The sequence below is a fragment of the Petaurus breviceps genome, unplaced genomic scaffold (assembly GCF_028583685.1).
Source record: "Petaurus breviceps papuanus isolate PSGF00001 unplaced genomic scaffold, PetGlider_PUasm1.0 151, whole genome shotgun sequence".
NCBI classification, from domain to species: domain Eukaryota; kingdom Metazoa; phylum Chordata; class Mammalia; order Diprotodontia; family Petauridae; genus Petaurus; species Petaurus breviceps.
In genome coordinates this window covers 24559900-24581005 of record NW_027185712.1, presented here as the reverse complement: position 1 = coordinate 24581005, position 21106 = coordinate 24559900, and the positions used below count along the sequence as shown (strand labels likewise).

The 21106-nt window shown below is 35.4% G+C and overlaps 1 protein-coding gene across 4 annotated transcripts in view; it reads right to left on the bottom strand.

The window, feature by feature from the left end:
* IRX1 (iroquois homeobox 1) overlaps window positions 1-21106 on the bottom strand; it is a 199586-nt gene that overhangs the window by 163035 nt on the left and 15445 nt on the right. For 2 of the 4 annotated variants that reach the window (XR_011166190.1, XR_011166191.1), the window contains exon 4: window positions 6714-6836. Coding sequence is in view for 2 of the 4 variants with exons in the window: in XM_069076833.1 (XP_068932934.1) it covers window positions 6791-6836 (46 nt within the window). In the remaining 2 variants the exon portion in view is untranslated. The remainder of the gene's footprint in view (window positions 1-6713; window positions 6837-21106) is intronic. The other 2 variants (XM_069076833.1, XM_069076835.1) reach the window with 1 other exon arrangement.

Genomic DNA, 21106 nt, shown 5'->3' with positions numbered 1-21106 from the left:
ATATATATATATATATATATATATATATATATATATATATATATATACTATTTTATATGCAATTGGGAAATAAGATATGCAGGCACTGGGGCATAGAGATCCACCATGCCCTACTGGAAAAGTCAAAAAGGGTATGAGAGAAGATATGAGAGAAAGCAGATTGGAGGAGGGGATATCCTGTGAGGCTGCTATTTTGGGGCAGTGGGTAGGGGAGAAATGGGGAGAAAATTTGTAACTCAAAATCTGGCAGAAATGAATGATGTAAATCAGAATTTAATAAAGCATTTGAAAAATGAAAAAAAAAGAAAGAAAAGATTTTGAGGAGTTAAACGTGTCATGTTCTTATCTTCAAAAATAACAAAAGAAAAAAAAATCATGCTTCCTCTCCAGATGAGAATTTGCCCAATTTTTAAAGAACCAAGGAAATTCTGCCTTTCAATCCAGGTCATATCACCTTTTCCTTGGATGTCCATATAGTGTGTTTCCTGACCTCAATGTGTTCATTAGAGTTCTCCATTTCATTCCAAAGAATTGACCTTTGCATGATTGAAATAGAGTTTAAGTATGCACATTTACTAAAAATATGTACCTGGATTCTCAAACCAAAAACCAGGGAATTTTAAACTTTATGGACATTTTTGAAAAGGCATTAACTTAAAAAAAAAAAACCTCTTTGTGCTTTAAGCAGAGTGCTCTACAGCAACACCATATTAGAAACTATAAAACTCTGTTTTGAAAAGTAAAAGATCATAAAGGATAAACTCACAATTGTATCTGTTGTGAGCTATCATTGACCCCATATCCATCTATTTTGGCCATTCTTGGAATCAATAAAATGTGAATTAGTAGCAGTGAATTCCCTTAATGTAAATAGAAAAAAATGATTTATATAATGAATTTAACGTACTGAACTTCTATATGCCTCCTACCTAAACCTACTGAGAATAAACCTTTAGAATTAACAGCAGTTGAAGTACCATGTAACTGGTGTGCATTGATTTGATATTTATCTCTACTTTTATTCCCTATGTATCATTTTCTATCTGTTAAATATAGTTACCCACAGATGAGCATGTCAAGCAGACCTTAGAAAAATATTAAGCTAAAAGTTACTTTTCTTCTCTTCCTTTTTTATAAATAGGAAAAATGCCCCTGGGTTGCCCTTGGGTTTAAAATTCAAAATTAGTGTTGTTGCCTTAGGGGAAAGACCATTTCTGAAGGATTAGAAGACACAAGTTAAGATGCAGTACCTGAGGTCTGGGAGAGAATTCAAAGCTGAAATCATATTGATAGATGATTAGAAGGCTGTTGACTTTTCATGCATTTTGAAAGGTCAATCACTGTATGATAACAGTGGCTGGCACACCAGACCTTCCCTTTGTCGTCCAGCTACTAAATGTCTGATGCAACTCAAGAGTACAACATATCAAAATGTGTCCAGGTGACCCTCTTAACTGCAGATTCTATTTCAGGAATTTTGTAGGTACCCTTTTTCTGATGTACTGGTTACATCTTTTAGAATTCATTCAAAATATTTCAAACATTGCAGATTCTCCAAGATGCCCACCATAAAATAAATTCGATGTTTGAGGAGTCTACAATTTGGTTATTTTACCTTTAAATGACACTTTTTCCCACTAAGGAAAAAAATGCAAGAAGAAAAGGAAGTTTTTGGAAATTCTCGGCAATATATTTCCTCTGTCTTTTAATGGAAACAGTTGCAAAAGTAAGTTAGGGTGAGCAAATTTTACATGGATAATCAGGAATTCTTGGGTCATCTAGGGAATTTCCATTGTATTGAGCAGAAGCTCAGTAAAAGCAGAGATCTGGAATTAAAAAAAAAAAGTCCTGAATTATTTGCTTTGATTTTCAAGTTTCAATTTTCTAACTGACTATCAACATCACGTAGTTATTTCTCCATAGTCTCATTTCTCCCACATTATGTTTAGTGTTGCATGTAGTACAATAAACAAAGAATAATAAACAAAGAAAGAAGGATGACTTCATTGGAATTGTATATCTAAGTGAGCAACTCTTCAGGACAAAGGGTGAGAAATTCACTGACCAATTTAGCATTAATGGAAATCTCCAGTCAACTCGCTACACCACACCTACCTCATAGGAATGTCATAAGGCCTCCAGCCATATTCTAGTCTATTCCAACAAAGCTTGAATCTTATGCCATTTCTCTGAAAAGTGATTTTATTTTCCTTTTGGCATGATTCTTAAGTTGTTTTTATTTCTATGTGTGATTTGGTGGGGAGAGCTAGAAGGATTTTTGTCAGCCAAGTCAGACACTTAGTGTTATTTTAATGTAGTGTTTTGTATTTAATATAGACAGAAAATGGTCTGTACCTATGTTAGCACAGCTGTGAAATCTGATTTTATCCCCTGTATGCTAAAAGACCTAGGGGACCATTTTTTTTGAACAGGGTTTCTTAAAAAGGAAAAAGCAATCAATATATAGTAGTGTAACTTAAAAAAAAAAGCAACTTCAGATTTTGGAGTCTTTGACCATAGAAATAACTAAACAAACATGAGAAGTGGTCACCTACTATATACTAATTGAATATGACAAATTAAACTAGACATTGCTATCCATTACTACTTACTTAATAGTCATTTCTGGTACAGTGATAGGTTTGGTACATATTTTGAAAGATCCAATGCTCATATCTTTAGAGGTGTAGAAAAAAAAATAAAATAAAATGATTAGGCTAATGATTCTTAAGATTTCCTATTTATAAAAAAAGGAAGAGAAGAAAAGTAACTTTTAGCTTAATATTTTTCTAAGGTCTGCTTGACATGCCCATGGTTAAGATTTAACCATAAGAATCGATGGATTGTAATAATACAAAAGAACAACCAAATCATGCCTGAGAGCTAAAAAAATAAAAACACCTAAATCCTTCTATATTAACACTTGATAAATACTCTAAGGTAAAGTGAAGCTTCCTTTAAGGGAATGTGACAAGACTGATCTTTAGTAATAACTACCAAGTACCCTCTAGTTCTAGAACAGGAGTAGAAGAGGCAGAGGAAACATTTTTTGAGGAACACTTCAAAGCTACTGAGTTAGACACTTACCCCATTAAGCTTAAATTTAAGATTTATATTCCCATTTGATTGCTAACATCTGGGTCTCATTGTATTTTTGAATATGATGCTTCATTTACTTAAGATCAGTGTCTTTCTTTTAAGAGGCAACAACACTGTTGCCCTTTCTCCAAGCTGGGCACCTTTCACTAAGAGCACAAAGCACTTGACAGTCATTAACTCATTCATTAATCTTAACAATGCCCCCATTGAACTAGGATGAAAGCCCTGTTTTCTCAGTTGGATAAACTGAGGCCCAGGATGTGATTATTCAATAAGGTCATCTAAACATGCAGCAAAGAGAGAAATAGAATTTGGAGTTTCTGAGTTCAGAGACAGGCTATTAAGGTCTTCCAAATTAAATTGCTTTTCAAATATTAGATGCCACATAAATTTGAGTAATCTCACATCTAGATAAGGGCCTGATTTTTGTGGGGGGCATATGAGGAGGGGAGGAAAACAAATGAAGTGCTCACTTACACTGTGATGACATTTCTGGGAGACTACAAAAAAGAACCGAATGTAAAGAGAAAGAGAGTGGACTAAGGGAATATAGGATTAAGCAAAGAGAGAATATATTAATTGGAGGCAGTCAGGAAGTGTCTTCTCTGTCTGTGGTGTTCCAGATTCAGTAGTTGTGAGCCAAAGCTTCCAGAAAGTTCTTTATTAACCTAATTAAAATTCAGACTTGAAACACAAATATATTAATGAACTTTTTTGTTCTTTAAAATAATGTTTCCATTGGAATAAAGTTACCTTGGCATTGTTGTCACCTGAAACCTCACTGATGCCTGAATAATATTTTCATTGCTGGGAAAATTATAATTGTGTGTGAAGAAGACATTTGCAAATTTGGAAGAATTTGTTTTGGAAAATATATAGTAAGCATATTTTTTTTCTTCAATTTCTAAAGAACTTGCATTTAAAAAAAAGAATTTGAAAGATGCATGATCACCTAAAGTCAAGTATAAGCACTATGGGTGAGTGGATAGAATACATGGTTACAAATTAGCTTCATAAAATGACTCAATTTATCTCTCCTATTAATTTCTTCTTATAATAAAACTATAACTATTGAATTTGCAAGTACACTCCTAATAAAAGAAAGCTATTTTGTAGATCCAGCTACATGACAAAAGACAGCTAAACAAAACCTTGAAAATGATGCATAATTTTTGTCATGATTAAGTTTCAAGGAAAAAGGTGTTCTAGTCATAATTAGAGAGAAATAATAGGAAAATATTCTTTTTGCCAATTAGTTTTTTAAACAATTCTTTTTTATCCTTTTTCTATGGAGATACTTGTGTTGATACTGATTATTAAGTTTACAATGAAGAAAATTTATTTTTAAAATTACCCTATAATAATATGCCCCATCCCTGATTTTGTCATTTTTATATAGACGTACAGATAAGCACAAAGATAGAACTTATAAATGCATACTGCTGTTTTTCAGTCATGTCTGAATCTTCATGACACAATTTGGGGTTTTCTTGGCAGATTTGCCATTTCTTTTTTCAAATCATTTTGCAGATGAGGACCTGAAACCAACAGCATTAAGTGACTTGGCCAGGGTCAAAAAGCAGTTAAGTGTCTGAGACTAGATTTGAACTCAGTAAAATAAATCTTTCTGACTCATTGTTGGGAATGCAAAGACCAATAAAAAAGGGAAACAGTCCTTCCTCAAGGTGCTTACATTCAATATCATTTATTATTGATATCATTCATTGGGTTAATTATCATTGCTTTATGACACATTATAAAAATATTTAAATCTTGGATTGCTAATTAGTTTGTTATATGCTTATATCTTCTCAATACAATAAATTGTAAACTTCTTGAAAACAGGACCCATCACATGCCTTAGCTGTTTTTGTATTCTGCACAGTGCCTTGCACATAATAAATGCTTGGATGTTTTAGACTGAGCTATCATTTTCTTTCTATGAATTCCATACTCTATTTTGTATAGTTGTTTGATATTTCTGTACATTATTAAATGCTAGATCTTGGAACTACATATACTTTGAACTAAAAGGGACCTCAGAAATCACTTAGTACAACCCCTTTATTTCATAGATAGATAATACAGTTGCTAATGTTGGAATCATTGATGAACCTAGGCAGCAGAAAAAAAAAATGATCAGTAGTAATCTTGCTCTAATCCAGGTGCAGGCCACAGGTATGGGTCTTGTGGCTGCTGTTGCTGCCCTTGTGTTAGAAGCTACCTCTGGACAAAAAGTTGAATTGTCCCACCTTGGGGTACTATGTACCAGTAGTGTAGTCACAGGCATTATGGCAGCCCTTTTCTAAGGAACAACGATGATTTGCATGGTGCTGGGGGCTGGGAAGATAGGGGTCAACTCAGTATTTAGAAAAGTGCAGAAGCAAATTATGTAGAATTTTTTTTAAATTGCTTTAATTCCAAATTCAGAGTTCTTTCCACTGCACTAAATGGGCTATTTCTAGTATCTATAATATTCATAATTGAAATTCAAACTGTTTTCACATGAAAAAATCAGAACTATCCATAGTCATATAAAAATGCTTTAAATCACTATTTATTAGAAAAACACACATTAAAAACAACTCTGAGGTACCACTTTACACATATCAGATTGACTAATATGACAGAAAAGGAAAATGACAAATGTTAGAGGTGATGTGGGAAAATTGAGATACTAATGCACTGTTGGTAGAGTTGTGAACTGATCCAAACATTCTAGAGAGCAATTTGGAAACATGCCCAAAGAGCTAAAAACTGTGCATACCCTTTGATCCAGCAATACCACTATAAGGTCTGCATCCTAAATAGATTTTTTAAAAGGGGAAAGGACTTATATGTATAAAAATATTTATAGAAGCTTTTTTTGTGGTGGCAAAGAATTGGAAATTGAGAGACTGCCCATCACTTGGGGAATAGCTAAACAAATTGTGGTCTATGATTGTGATGGAACACTATTGTGCCATAAGAAATAATGAGCATGATGCTTTCAGAAAAAAGTGGAAAGACTTACATGAAGTGATGCAAAGTGAAGTGAGCAGAACCAGGGCAAAATTTTACACAGTAACACCTGTTTTGTATGATAAGCAGCTGTGAATGAATTAGCTATTCTTAACAATACAAAGATCCAAGACCATTCTAAAGGACTTTATTATCCACTTCCAGAAAATGAATTAATGGAGTCTCGATGTATATTGAAGCATACTATTTTTCCTTTCTTCATTTTTTAATGATTTTTGTCTGTGTTTTCTTTCATAGCATGATTAATATAGAAATATGTTTTACATGACTGTACATATATAACCTAATTGCTTGTCTTTTCAATGAGTACAGAAGTGGAGGGAAAGAAAGAATTCAGAACTCAAAATTTAAAAAGTATTAAAAAGTGTTTTTACATGTAACTGGGGAAAATGTTAAAAAAAATTCAAATAATGACCATGCATGGATTTCTGGGAGCACTGGTAAATAAATATCTCAAAAGTACAACCACATACAAATAGTCCCTGGGCATTACTGTCTATTTTTTAAGGGGATGCTCACCAAGACATCAGAGTTATCCTTAAGTGTTTGTAGAGTGACAGAATTGTTAAAGTTTTCTAAAATAATTGGCTTACCTCCATTCTGAGGTAGTAGAGAGAGATTTGGGAGCAAAGAGGATCTGGATTCAGATCCCAGATTTGCCAGTCATTACCTGTGTAACATTAGGCGAATCACTCATTCTTTCTGCTTCCTCCCATCTGTAAAATAAGGAGGTTCATTTCTCAGTCGTTTTCAGTTCTAAGTATACAATCTAGATTACCTTTAGTTTAATGCTCATAAAAAGAATCTAAAAGTGTTGGATCAATTTCATGTCTTCAATCACAGCTATGTGTTAAAACTTATGTGATGATCACAAAAAAATCAAGCTGACATTCTTTGGATCTTATTGACAGATTGGTATGGAGAAGAAACAATAACCTGAAAGCATAAATCTTGGATCAAATCTGCATAACGTAAATACTGAATATTTTTACTATAATGTACGTGTTTGTAAAGATTCACACCATTAGAAAATGTATTCTATGAGATTATTCCTATAATGAAAGAAATATTTAGCATTATGTGCTTTCATGTACTTTAGAGTTTTACAGCACTATCCCCAATAATTTCTAAGCTTATGCCATCAATGTCACTTAAAATATAAGTCTTCCAGAAATCAGTATATGAATTTTCAATTGACTTTCATTTATGGGTAGGATCAATACCCTATTTGAATTAGGGAATGCTTTACTTCCAATTTGTTATGGAACATTATTAAAAATAATAGTAATCATGAAGAAACCTTAATATTTAATTCATATTACATGCTCTGATGTTAGAACACACATCTTGGACACATCATGAAAGTGGAAAATGAATAAAAAGTTGTACTTATTTTGTAGTGACCTGAATTTAGCATCAGATGTTAAAATCATGACATGAAATTTTGGTAGAGAGATAAAAGTAAGACCACATGCCGGATGATATTAGTGGCAGATGTGATCGTCAGAAGTGTGATGGCATTTCCTCTGAATGGGCGAATGTACTCTTCAAACTTTGATGTTAACATGATTAGCAATGAAAGTATGCTTTGTTCCTTTGCCTTCACATGGTCTCAATATTGGCAGTTATCGTTTACTTGTATTTTTTTAAATCAAATATTATCCTCTCCTGTGTTCGTGTTGCAGATGCTTCACACAATGCTGCATTTTAGTTGGACCTTAAAGAAAACCATACATAAATGTTCTGGTACTGGAGTCTGATGTGTTAAAAATAAATGTTTAGGGATTTCCTTCCCTCCCCCCCCCCCCACACGCCCTTTTCCTTAATCCAGACTTTTGTATAATTCTTACTTTTTCAGTTTCATTATTCAGTCCATGTTGTACCTCTTCTCATAGGTTACTCAGCACCAGAGCCCCCACTGCAGAACCCATTGCCCCCAGACACCCATTAATTGACTGCAAACACAACTTTATTGCAAAATGACTGCAGCTTTATTAAGCAACTGGATTTACAGGCAATAACATAATCAATATAACATTAATATATCACATAATTAAATAAGATTCCTACAAGGTTCTGCCTGTAACCTGAAATATACACAAGTCCATTGTTCTTAGTGACAGCATTAACTAGAAGGGATTTGAACCAGGAACAGTGAAGGGCCCATGTAACCAGTTTATTATTTTTTAAACATTTTATCTGAAGAAAATGGGGAATGATTCCTTTATCCTACAAAGAGTGATATATCACCATGAACCCTCCAAAATCTCATTCTAAGCTGTATTCTTTCTGCAGGCCCCAGGGGATGGCAGTTATTCAGCCAACTAATGTTATCATGATGGACTAATAGGCCAAAGGCAAATAATCGTGTTTAATTTGCTTTCCCCCACCAATAGAAGAGAAGACAAACCACCACACACTCTTGGAAAGTTACCATAGAATGCTCCACATCTGCTGAAATGTGGAACAGATCAATTCTCCTGAAATAAAGTCAGCAAATGCAGACTATTAAGTCATATGTTCATATTTATAATTCAGGGAAATCCCTTTATAATGCTTTTCCAACAGACCTAAAAAAAATAAAAAAGTAAAATACTCTAAGAAGGAAACGATTTTAAGTGGGAAACATTGCACATGTGCACAGTAGACTATTTGAAAGGTAAACATTATAAGTGGGGAAATGTTACAAGAGAAAACGTTATTAGCTAGTTAACTGCATGCACCTTTCTTTTAGCCAAAACTATTAGTCACCACTTAAGTATAGCACCCCTTCATACTATGTATCCCAAGATGCTTCTTACTACAGTAATGTATAATTCAAATAATTAGGATAATGTTGCTTTAAAAAGTCACATAAAAAGCTCCTTGGCATAGAAGGGAATTGTGTCAAATGTAAGAAGACCTAAGGCTATAATTGTTTTATAGAAAGCCATAGAGAAAATAATTTTTCAACATTAAACATACAATTTAAAGCAGATCTAATGCAAGGAAAATCAAACTGTCATCAACAGTTAGTATTTGCTGAATATCCACTAGGTGAATGGTACTATTTAAGGACTTCTCAGAAAATAAAGCTTCGTGGGATTTCAGTCTTAAGGAAAAAACAAAAACAGCAATGAAGTACAGTGAGAGTGCTTGCTTTCTGAAAGAACAAATTTTAATATGCTTTGCAAAAGTAAAGAACAAAAATATCCAAAGTCTCACCTGAAGGCCAGCAAAACAATACTGCCTAGAAGAAATCTCATCCTGAGAAAGAGGGGATCAAACTGGCCCTGCCCCAATATCAAGATAATTCAGATTGTTCATTTATGTCTATATTGAGTAGGCATAAGGTCACAAGGCGCACTATTCTAAACAACAAAACCACTTTGGTCTGGCAAGATATTTTGGAGAGGTTGCTGCAAAATTTAGGCTGTTCAGGCACAGTTGTAAAAGGAGTGCATATTTTGGCTTTAGGGGGAAGTTTGTCCACAATTTAACTTACAATGAAAGCCTGCTTTCTTGTCTAGGCCTGATTTTGACAGTTAATTTCTAAATAAAGATTCCTGGAAATGATGGGATGAATTCTTAGCTATAAGAAAACAAAGGGGAAGTGTGTGGGAAACCATGAGAGCAGCAATGGGACCTGACATGGGTGTAAAGGGACTAGCAGCATTGGGGGTGAAAGGGATTTGTCAACTGAGTTACCCAGCAATACTTCGATGTATCGCTGGGTCCAGTCAGCTATTCTTCCCATCTTCCCTCTCCCTTCTTTTATTCCCTTTCATCCAATACTCCTTTCCCCATTTGAAGAAAGTTCAACTGTATGATGTTAATCAGGATTTTTAATGCTGACTAATTTTCCCACAAATCTGCTACTGAATTTATGCAAAATTGGTTTAGAAACTCAACTACTGATATTCCCTCAAATGAGTTTTTCTTATTTTATGACATTTCCCTCCCATATAGTCAATGAACTATGTCACTGTAGAAAGTTACTTACCCCATTCTTAGTGTCTTTATCCATAAAATGAAGTTTAATAAAATGATCCCTCTCATATCTAAAAATCCTATCAGTTTGATAGTCCATGGGCAAATGAAATCTCAGACTTCTCTGATATACAGAATTCTGAGTTGAAAAAGAATTCATATGGGCCTTTCCTCTCATATAAACTGCCCATAAGAGTTAAAAATAGACTTGGACAGCCTGAACCATTTATATTAACTAACTGCACAAACCAAATTCATTGAATAATTGTCAACTACCCTGCTTTACTTATTCATTTCAAAGACCATAAAGACCTGGAATCAAAGTTCTACTGTATCTGTAAATAGTTTGTAGAACTAGTTGTTAGTACACCCCTGCCTAGTATATAATACAGCACAATGGATGGAGTACTAGCCCTAAATTCAGAAAGATGTATCTTCCTCAATTCCATCTGGCCTCAGACACTAGCTTGGTGACCCTGGGCAAGTCACTTAACCCTATTTGCCTCAATTTCCTCATCTGTAAAATAAGCTGGGGGAAGAAATAGCAAACCTCTCCAGTATCTTTGCCATGAAAACCCCAAATGGGTCCATGAAGAGTCAGATATGACTGAAAAATGACTCAACAACAACAAAAATATGTAATCAAAATAATGATTAATTTGCTTAAGTCTTACGAGAAAGTTAACCATATTTGTCTCTTCCTTTTCCTCTTGGGATTTTCATTAAACTATGATTGTTGAGAGTAGGGATTCTTTTTGCCTTTCTTTATATGCCCAATGCTTACTTAGCAGGGTGCCTGACTCATAGTAGGCATTTAATAAATGCTTGTTGACTGGAATAGACTTTTTCTTCTATTTTAATCTTTGCTTATTCTCTCTGATCAACTTTTCTTTAATTTGTTCCTGAAGACCCTTTATAACTAATTGTGAGTATCTCCACGAATGCTCTCATCTTCTTACTATGCTTCCTATTTTCTAGGAGATCTAAGAAGTCTGATAGGAAAGGAAGGAAGGAAGGAAAGAAAGAAGGAAGGAAGGAAAGAAGGAAGGAAGGAAGGAAGGAAGGAAGGAAGGAAGGAAGGAAGGAAGGAAGGAAGGAAGGAGGTTAGAAAAAGAGAGGGAGGTAAGAGAGGATAGAAGAAAAAAGAAAAGTAAGGGAGGAGAGGGGCGGCCAGGTAGCACAGCAAGTAAGAGCGCCGGCTCCACTGTCGGGATGATTTGTGGATCAAATCCAGGCTCAGACACTTAGCACTCACCTAGAAACACCTGGCTGTGTAACCTTGAACAAGTTACTTAACCCCAATTGCTTAGGGGTGGCCAGGTGGCTCAGCAAGTAAGAGCACTGGCTCCAGTGTAGGGATGACCTGGGATTCAACTCTGGGCTCAGATACTCAGCATCACACCCAGAAATAACTGGCCATGTAAACTTGAGTAAGTTACTTAACCCCGATTGCTTAAAAAGAAAAAAAAAGTAAGGGAGGAGGGAGGAAAGAAGAAAAGGAAAAAGGGAAGAAAGAAGGGAGGGAGGGAGGAAGAAAAATGAGGGAAGGAAGAAAGGAAAGAAGTAAAGAAAGGAGAAAAGAAGAAGAAGAAAGAAAGAGGAGAGGAGGGGAGGAAAGGAGGAAGGGGAAGGATTTTCTTTCCATTCTTCTACTTCTGATTTGTGCAAGGCCCCTACTTACTTAGGATTTTCCAATCTTAACAGCCCCATATAGCAAAGATGGTTTGGGCAGATAAAAAGCTTAGAATGAAATATCTGATACTTCTGATCTACACACAGGAATACAGGGACACATGTAAAGCATCCCAGGTATTCCCAGGTTCTCACTACATGGTACAACCACATAGAAAAGTCAAGGGGTTGGGGGCAGCTAGGTGGCATGGTGAATAGAGCACCAGCCCTGGAGTCAGGAGGACTTGAGTTCAATTCTGGCTTCAGACACTTAACACTTATTAGCCATGTGATCTTGGGCAAGTCACTTAATCCCAATTGCCTTGCCTTCCCCCGTCCAAAAAAAAAAAACCAAGAAAATAAGAGAAAAGTCAAAAGTCATTAGATGGATAAGATGTTTTTAATATCACCTGAATCAACTTAGGTGCCAGTATATATTGCAAAAGAACTATTACTTTTTACCCTGATATAAGTATTAAATTGAGAATTGAAAGTTCTGTATGCACAGACAATTTGGACAAACCAGGACCGAAATGTTTAAATTAGTTGTTTATAAAATTTTAATCCATAAATTTTAAAGTTGGGTGGAACTCAAAAAGTCAGCTAGTCCAACCTCTAACCCAGGGTATGATTTTTTTCCACATTATTCTTACCAGATAGTTTATCTAGTCCCTGAGTAAGCACACCCAGTTACAAGGCTTTTTCTACCTTGTGAGGTAATCTATTCAATCATTGAATTGCTCTGGTAGTTCTTCCTCACTGGTCCTAGTCTCTTGTAGAAACACAGAAGAAACACTGAACTGGGAAACTAAGGGTCTTGTCCCAGTCTTTCCCCTAATTCTCTGTTTGAACTTGGTCATGTCCCTTAGCCTCTCTAGGCCTCAATATTCTATTTTCCAGATCTCTGGTGCTGAGCTAGATCAGGCCATGTGGCCTCGAGGCTGAAGGTTCCCCAACACTGAACAAGGTGATTTCTTGAAGGTCTGCAATTTCATGATCTATGATTCCACATGACAGTCCTTAAAATGTTTGAAGACAGCCATCACGTCTCCTCTCAGTCTTCTCTTTTCCAATCTAAACATTCTAATCTATTTCTAATCTAAACAATTTAAATATCTTTGATTATCATATAATTTCCACCATCTTACTTTTATAATGAAGATATGATCTAAGATATAACAAAATATCTAGATAAATGGAGACCTTATATAATGATAACTATGAAGGGTCAAAAGTGTAGAAGTTTAATAAATGGGAATTTAGTGAAAAGCAAAAACCTACTTTTAAATACTTTTTTTCAAAAATATCATGAACATTTCAGCAGTCTAGACTACCAAACTTCACAAGCTATAATAACTGTAGGGTTGGTTGTGTCTGGAAATCAATAAAATACGGTGTCATACATAACTGAGATTTGATGTTTGCTAGCCAGGTAAAACCCACAGGGAATTTGGAGCTATTTATTAAGTTACTCATATTTTATGTTCTGCTAGTCAAGATATTAGGTCAAATATTATGCATAGCAACTGGTTCTAGGTTATTGTTTTATTTTGTTTTTGTTTTTGTTTTTGTTTTAAAGAAGCATTGGGAATAACTTGCTATTTCACTGGTTTGAGGAGCTTCCTCATGAAAACATCTCCTCCAATGAAGCAGGTTGACACCTGCTCTACAAGTTAGATTTTCTTAATGTGTCCCCTGAAGTGATTTGCCAGGGATCTCACATTGAGTTTGTGTCAGAGGTAGCGCTTGAACCCAGGTCTTCCTGACAACAAGGCCAGTTCCCTTTCAACCATCTGCTTTTAGGAAAAGCAGTAGAGGTGCAAATTTTCTTCATTCATAGTTACAAGACTTTTAAAAAGTTCTCTTACTCTGGAGCACCTAGGTGGCACCAATAGTGCATAGAGTGCTGGGCCTGGAGTCAGGCTGACCCATCTTCCTGAGTTCAAATCTGGCCTCAGACACTTACTAGTTGTGTGACCCTGGGCAAGTCACTTAACCCTTTTGCCTCAGGTTTCTCATCTGTAAAATGAGCTGGAGAAGGAATTGACAAATCACTCCAATGTCTTGGCCAAGAAAATCCCAAATGGGCTTCAGGAAGAATCATACAGGACTGAATAACAGCAATAGAAATATTATTCTGAGCTGCCTTTCTTTACATGTTTGTTTTTATTTCCTTTAGCATGGTATAATAATGATATAAGTAAAATACCTACCATATTTAATTTGACACCAAGTATTATATGCCAAATATGAACTTATTCTCCTAGACATAGAAAGAGAATTCACAAATTTCTCTCACATGGAAATGAAGTGGTTCTAAGAAAAGCATTTACTCCTACTAATAAAGGGAAAACATATGACCATGGACATTTTTTAAGAGATGGAGCAAAAGTGCCATTTTGACACAGACACACAGGAAAATGACGCAGCAAGGAGCTAGGCATAAAGTGTTGACTATATCTTAGAGAAATATGTTAAATAAAAATCCTGGTCCAAGAAGAGAATCAGAATTTAGAACACATAGGATAGGTTACCATCGTGTGCTCTCACAACAAATTGTACTATATGATCATGACGGAATACTATCATACTAAAAGAAATGATAAGCTGGATGATCTTAGAAAACCATGGATAGACTTGCAAGAAATAATTAAGAATGAAATGAGCAGAACCAAGGGAACACTGTATGCAGCAATGGGAACATTCTTTTGCAACTTTGAGTGACTGTGTCATTTTGACTGTTATAAATACCCAAATTAATTACAAAAGATACAGGAAGACACTATCTGCATCGAGAAAAAAAAATTATTAAATAGAAATAGGTATAGAATGATTTTACACATATGTACATATTTGTGTCTAATGGTAGCCATCTCTAGGGGAAGGGGAGAAGGGGGAAAAAAGTTACATGATAACTGTATTATATATTTAAAAGGAATAGCAAGTTATACATAACCAATTTGCAGTTTAGTATGCAATCATCTTTTTCTTTTATTCTATTATGTTGTGGAAATGATTGTTTTCTTTCTTAAGTTCAGAATAAAATAAATAATTTTTTTAAAAGAAGTTATGAGGTGGTGGAGTAAGCATTTATCCCAACTATAATATCTTAAATGGTAAGAGAAATGAGAATAATATATCTTATATGATAAAAAAGCATTGTGTTCTCTCTAGCCCAGAATTAGAGAACTGAGATTTAATAATAATTAAAACTTGTGTTTTAATTTTGTTAAAATGTGTTTGCATTACTTGTATATACATGTATATTATATATCATATGTGCATGTATATGTGTGTTTCTTATATATGTACATATATATTGTGTATATTTGCATATGCTTGTGGGTATACATACTACACTAAATTCTTCCTTAGCTATCTCATAGCTCTTTGGAAGTAACCCAGAGTTCTTGGAGGTCAGACCAGTAGAAAACAAGAGAGAAAGGACTTTATTAGGAGTCAAGGAAAGACTGTTTCCAGATGAAGACCAGCCAAGAAGGTCTTTAAAGGTTCATCACCAGGAACTTCACCACTAGGTGATGAATATCTAGGCAATAGCAATTCATTAAATGTGAAAGGACCACAGCCTGCATCTGTAGAGGGAGTGTCCAAACCAGTGAAAGCATGAATCATTCAAAGTATTAAAGAAGATAAATACATATATACCTACATATATGTTTTGTAATTACAATGTCTTAATTATCTATATTATGAATTTATTTTTGTCACGTTACATCAATGCTGGAGTTTCCTTACAAGAGAAAAACTATATCCTTCTTTCTTCCTCCCTTTCTTTCTTTTTTTAGTTCAAGATAATATTCATATAGTTCCATAACCTTATCTAAGTGAAAGGCTAGATGTACTGTAGGTATGGGAGGTGGTAGAGGGCAGAGATATTGATGCTAAAGTGGGAATTAAACCAATCTAACCTAATCTTTGTTAATGTCTCTTTCTGAGACCATATCTATATTAAAAAGGTATTTTGTCAAGTTCAAGATTCCCCAGATATCTCAAGCTTAAAGGTTTGCCGCAAATCTTAAATGTTGGATATTGGTTTGACATTAGAAAGATATAACTCACTGTGTTTAAAGGTGTGGGGGGGAGATTATGAATTTCTTTTAAAAGACTCAGGTTTCCCAAGCATCACACAGCTCTTCAAAATGCACACTTGACTGTGATAATTGCAAATGAATCAGAAACATATGTATTAAATTCATCCCACTAAAATTAGAGATGGGAATGCCCAGCTGTGTCATGGGTTTGAACACCTCAAACTATTTTTTTAAATGTTTGAGTTCAACATGAGTGTTTAAAGGGAAATGCAATCCATATGTTTCTGATTCATTTACACTGAGCTCATCAAAATGCTGTTTGTTTTGTAACAGCTATTTGATGTCCAAGAAGTTTGTGAGTCTCTCCTAACAAACCTTCTTAAAACCTTCATTCTTAGAAAAGGAAGGGAAATTTTTCCAAGGGAAAATGAACTCAACTTCCTACAGATTTGAGCCTAATTAGAAACCAAGAAACCATGAAGTCTGAGCAGGTTTAAAACTTGGCTTTTAAAAACAAAACAAAACAAAAAAAACACAAACAAAAATCTATGGGTTGAAAAAATTAAGAAGAAACCTCTCTGTTGGTATAGACATGTTGTTTTTCCCCCCTTCCTTGGATTTCATCAAAACCAGTTTTCCTTTCATTGACCTCTCTTTAAAAACCAGTTTTTGCTCTCTAGAGGACATGCAGTAATACAAGAAAGGGTAATGAGAGGACTAAAATTCTGTGGACAAATTAACAGCCAGGAAAAAATACACTGGGAGCTTTTTTGGTCAGTACCTTGGTTTGTCTACTCAATAACATCCCATGGCTCAGGTAAAATGTTAACTGAAAAGAAAGAGAACACTTTCTCTTTCACCTCTCTTCTTTACATGTTGAACTAGCTAAGCATAGTGTCAACAACTCCCAGTGAATTGCTACTGGGCAGATAAAATACAGCCCCAAAGATCCATAGAATGTTAGAGCTAGATTAGACCTTGGTGATCATCTAGTTCAATCCCCTCATATCACCGAGAAGGAAACTGATGCAAGAAGAAATCGATTGACTGGATTAAATAAATGACAGAAGTGGAAGACCAAATCATGTCTCCTGATTCCTTAATCAAGTATCCATCCACTGGACCTCCCTCCAGTAAAAAGTAAAAGCCATCTAAAATGTGGTCATTATGGTAAACATCAAGAGCTTTTGAATGGGGAAGACAATAGGGGATGGGACCATAGAAATTAAGTTCATATCAGTTAGCAAATAAATTGGTAGTAGCATGTGGATCAAGATGATCAATTAGTACTAGAGTATATTGAAAGATAGTCTTCTGGGGGAACACTCAGAACATATGCAAAGTATGCAAGGTTCAGAATACCTCTGGGACAGCTGTCATATCAAACACTTCCTAGGCACTTCAAGTTATTAGGGCTCCTCAGGATACATAATAGGCATTTCTCAAGACAGTGTACTAATTTTTTTAAATAAAATCATGTCATTAGCTCAGAAATTAAACTCTCACAATTGATTCTGGAATAAGAAAGATGCTTGATTATTTCCCTTTTATATAGGCAAGGAAATTAGGACCCAGAGTTAATAAGTGGCTTAGTGAGTCACAGATGAAATAAGGAACCAAGATTTATTAATTGAGAACATGCCTGCACAACTACAGTAGACTTTAGAGGCAGCCAAAAACAAAGGAGGTCCAACTCTACATGTTCTAACTACAATGCTCTAAAAGAAACAAGGACTTAGAAATAGGATGAGTCTTTCACACACATGATTGGATTTGAGAAATAATAGGAAGTACCCCTCTAACTAAAAATCTCTCCTTTATTACTTGGCTTGACTGATTCAATTCTAATTTGAGACTCATTTCTTATGGTCTTGAAGACTTCTCAGTATTCTGTTCCCTGTCCATATATTAATACACCACACAACCCTCCACCCAGGAGGAAATGCCAGCTAATACCTTAAGATGGATTCATTTATTAGAAAGCAAGATACTAGGTATAGGATACCTGATGGGAGAGGGTGCAGAGGGGAATGTCAGGAAGTTGGAAACTGTGCCTGAAGATAGAAGAGACATGCCAAAAGGGAAAGAGAGAAATCACAAAAGATAAACTTTGCATTCTTCACAGTCCTCCCTGCGTTTAGCTCTTTTTTTTTTTTTTTCAATTTCATTCAGTCATTTGTAGTTATATCAGACTCTTCATGACCCCATCGGGGCTTTCTTGGAAAGACACTGAAGTGTTTTGCCTTTTCCTTCTCCAGTTCATGTACAGATGAGGAATTGAGGCAAACCAGGTTAAGTGTCTGCCCAAGGTCACACAGCTAGAAAGTGGTCTGAGGCCACATTTGAAGTCTCCCTATCTCCAGGTCCAACACTCAAAATAATGGTCCCCAAACTCATAGGATTATTTTACCAAAGCACAGTGAGTTAGATTAAGTGTACTTTTTAGTAATGCCCAATTCTGATGAAAAAGTCTTATCTACTGTCGATTTCAATCAACTGCACTGTCTCTTTTTATGAAGTAGGGAGTTTGGACACAACCAGACTTCTATTCCAGATACGCCCCCTGCAAAGAATGCAAACACAGTAGTAACTAAAGCTTGAATGTGCTTATTAGAAAGACCATACTAACCACATATATTTAATTAAAAGTGAGTTTTCTCTCATTTTCCCCATTGATGATTTTCAGTCAACCCAACTTGAATTGTTTGTAATATGAGCTATCAACAAACATGGAATATGTGGTTACACTACACTAGCTCCTGTGGGAAGAAAATTGGATTTGGAGTCTGATGACGTTGATTCAAATTTTAGCCCTGTCACTTGCTACCCATGTGACCTTAGACAATTCACTTAACCTCTCTGGTCCTCAGTTTCCTCATATGTGAAATGGGGGTAGGTGTGAATTAAATGATTTCTGATGTCCTTTCCAGCTCTAAATCTATCTTCTAGCTCTGTGAATATAATTTCCTACTTAACAGATTTCAGGTTAGTTCAAAATTGTTGGGTAGTACAATATAGGCTCATTAAAATTACCATTATTTGAGGGGATGTTTAGATGTTTTCTTTTTTAAAATTTTATTGTTCCATGGATTTATATATCATTATCATGAGGTTTTTTTTTTCTTGTACTTTTATATAATGCCAAAGCTACAATTATAAAATTAGATTAAATTCCTGTCCAGGGACTTACTGTCTGAAAAGGATACCATTAAAAAAAATAGAAATCTAAATCTAAATAGAATTTAAAGAGAAGTAGGTGAGTAGGATAGGAAAAGAAATGCAGAGGAATGGTTTTTCACCACAGCTTTGTATTGTGACTGTATTCAGAGTGTAATGTAGAGGAACATGAGATGGAAGTAATTTTCTTCAAGTCTCAGGGACACAGGAATGAACAGTATCTATAAACTGTGGAGAGTTATTTAAAAGTAGCCTACTTATAATCGACCTGCATTCTCTTTTCCATGTACTCCGAGGGCAAGCAGTCTAAACAGCCCCCTTAACTTGCTAAGGCTTGCAGCTGTGAATCCCAGCCTGACCAGTAGTGATAAATATCAAACCACTGACCTTGAGGGTGACTTTCTGTGTCAGCCTTCTTGTTGTGTTGACTCACCACACTGGGAGTGTGTGTTATTTTTAAGTAGTTTATCTCTCTGCCAGAACCAAAACTGAGTTTCTAGCCATGTGTGTTTTATTAGGAGGTTTTGTTTAAAAAAAAAACTGTATAAAAAAAGAAATGGAGAAAAATGTTAGCAGAAATCTTGAACTTTCATTACACATCCTTATTTTAATCCCAGTGTTTTCAATTATGCCATACTGAATCTATATTGATGCTAATGTGTTTGCATTGCTGGCTTTTCATTTTATTTTTTTACAACTCACCGCAGGATACCAATGTCAAAAATATACCATTCTGATCAACAGAACACATCTGTGGTGAATCCACACAGAAGCAATTAATTTCCTTGTGGTATTTTTACACTAGGGGCTTAATGCAGGTCCCCATTATACAAACAAAAACTCCAGACAGCTCCTGCTGCCTGATAAAAAATAAATCAGATTGAGAAGAGCTGTTTGGCCTAGGAGTGCTACAGGCAATGACTTGTAATGAGGCATCCCAACACTAATTATGAAGCTTATTAAAGAGAATTGTATAACTTGTACTAAAATGCATGCTATAATCATGTTAAAGAAAGGATGCCTATTGAATAGGCATTCAGAAGTCAATTCTCTAGTAAAGTGAACTGACTATATAAACAGATCTCCAGTTTGGGGATCAATTCATAGGAGTGATATTATTGTGTTTGGCGAATTGGCCAGGATGAATTTGACAGAGAGGCAGGTGAGAATCCCAACAGCTTGGTGATAATTCACACATCATAGCCTTCCCAACTAGCCAACATCAGCCAGCGAATTGGCCAAGAAACTGTCAAAAAACAAATATTTCCAATACAGTATTTTATTATTAAACTTCTTCTGAATCTTCTCTAAGGTTGCAAAAGCAATATTTCAGTGTACTGTTTCGGGGGGGGGGAGATTAATAAAGATGTTAGGAGGCTGAACTGCTGTGAGATTTGTTTAATTATTCCCCACAGTACTGCCCCAGCAATCTGCTGACATTTAGCCCCGACCTTGCAAATCCTCAGTAAATATTAATATATCAACTCAAACAGGGACCGTTGTTTTATTGGTTCACGGAGCTCAGAGAGATTCGCCACAGCAGTGAAAAATAATGTGCAGAACTGAGGAAGAACGGCTCCTTTGATATCACCTTCTGCTGCACACATGTGCTGCGAGCATCAACAAAATGGAAATTCTGTTACTTTGCCACAGCTGTAGAGTGACACTTCAGATGCCTTCGCTTCCCTTTGTACAGCCTGCTGGAATAATCCCAAAACCACAGTGGCAAGAGATTAGAAGAGAGAGAGAGAGAGAGAGAGAGAGAGAGAGAGAGAATCACATTTCCTTATCTGACATAGTGGAAATTTTAATAATGGGTAATATTCCATCTTACAACCTAATAAGATTTGCCCAGATAAATGAGAGCACTAATAGGGGCCAAAGAATTCCAAAGCATAATTCATGAAAACTATTTATGATGGTGACTTCTCTGTTTGTTTCCTAGAGTTCTACATCACCTTCTCTTTCTTTCTTCTATAGTTCTGTCTCTTGACAGCTTTTCTAACATGTTCCTTGGACATATCTGTAGATAAAATAAAATTTAAAAAGAGAACCATCTCTGGGTTTGTGCATGAAAGAGAAAGAAAAAGAGTTAGGAAAGGCTGGTTAGTAGAGTG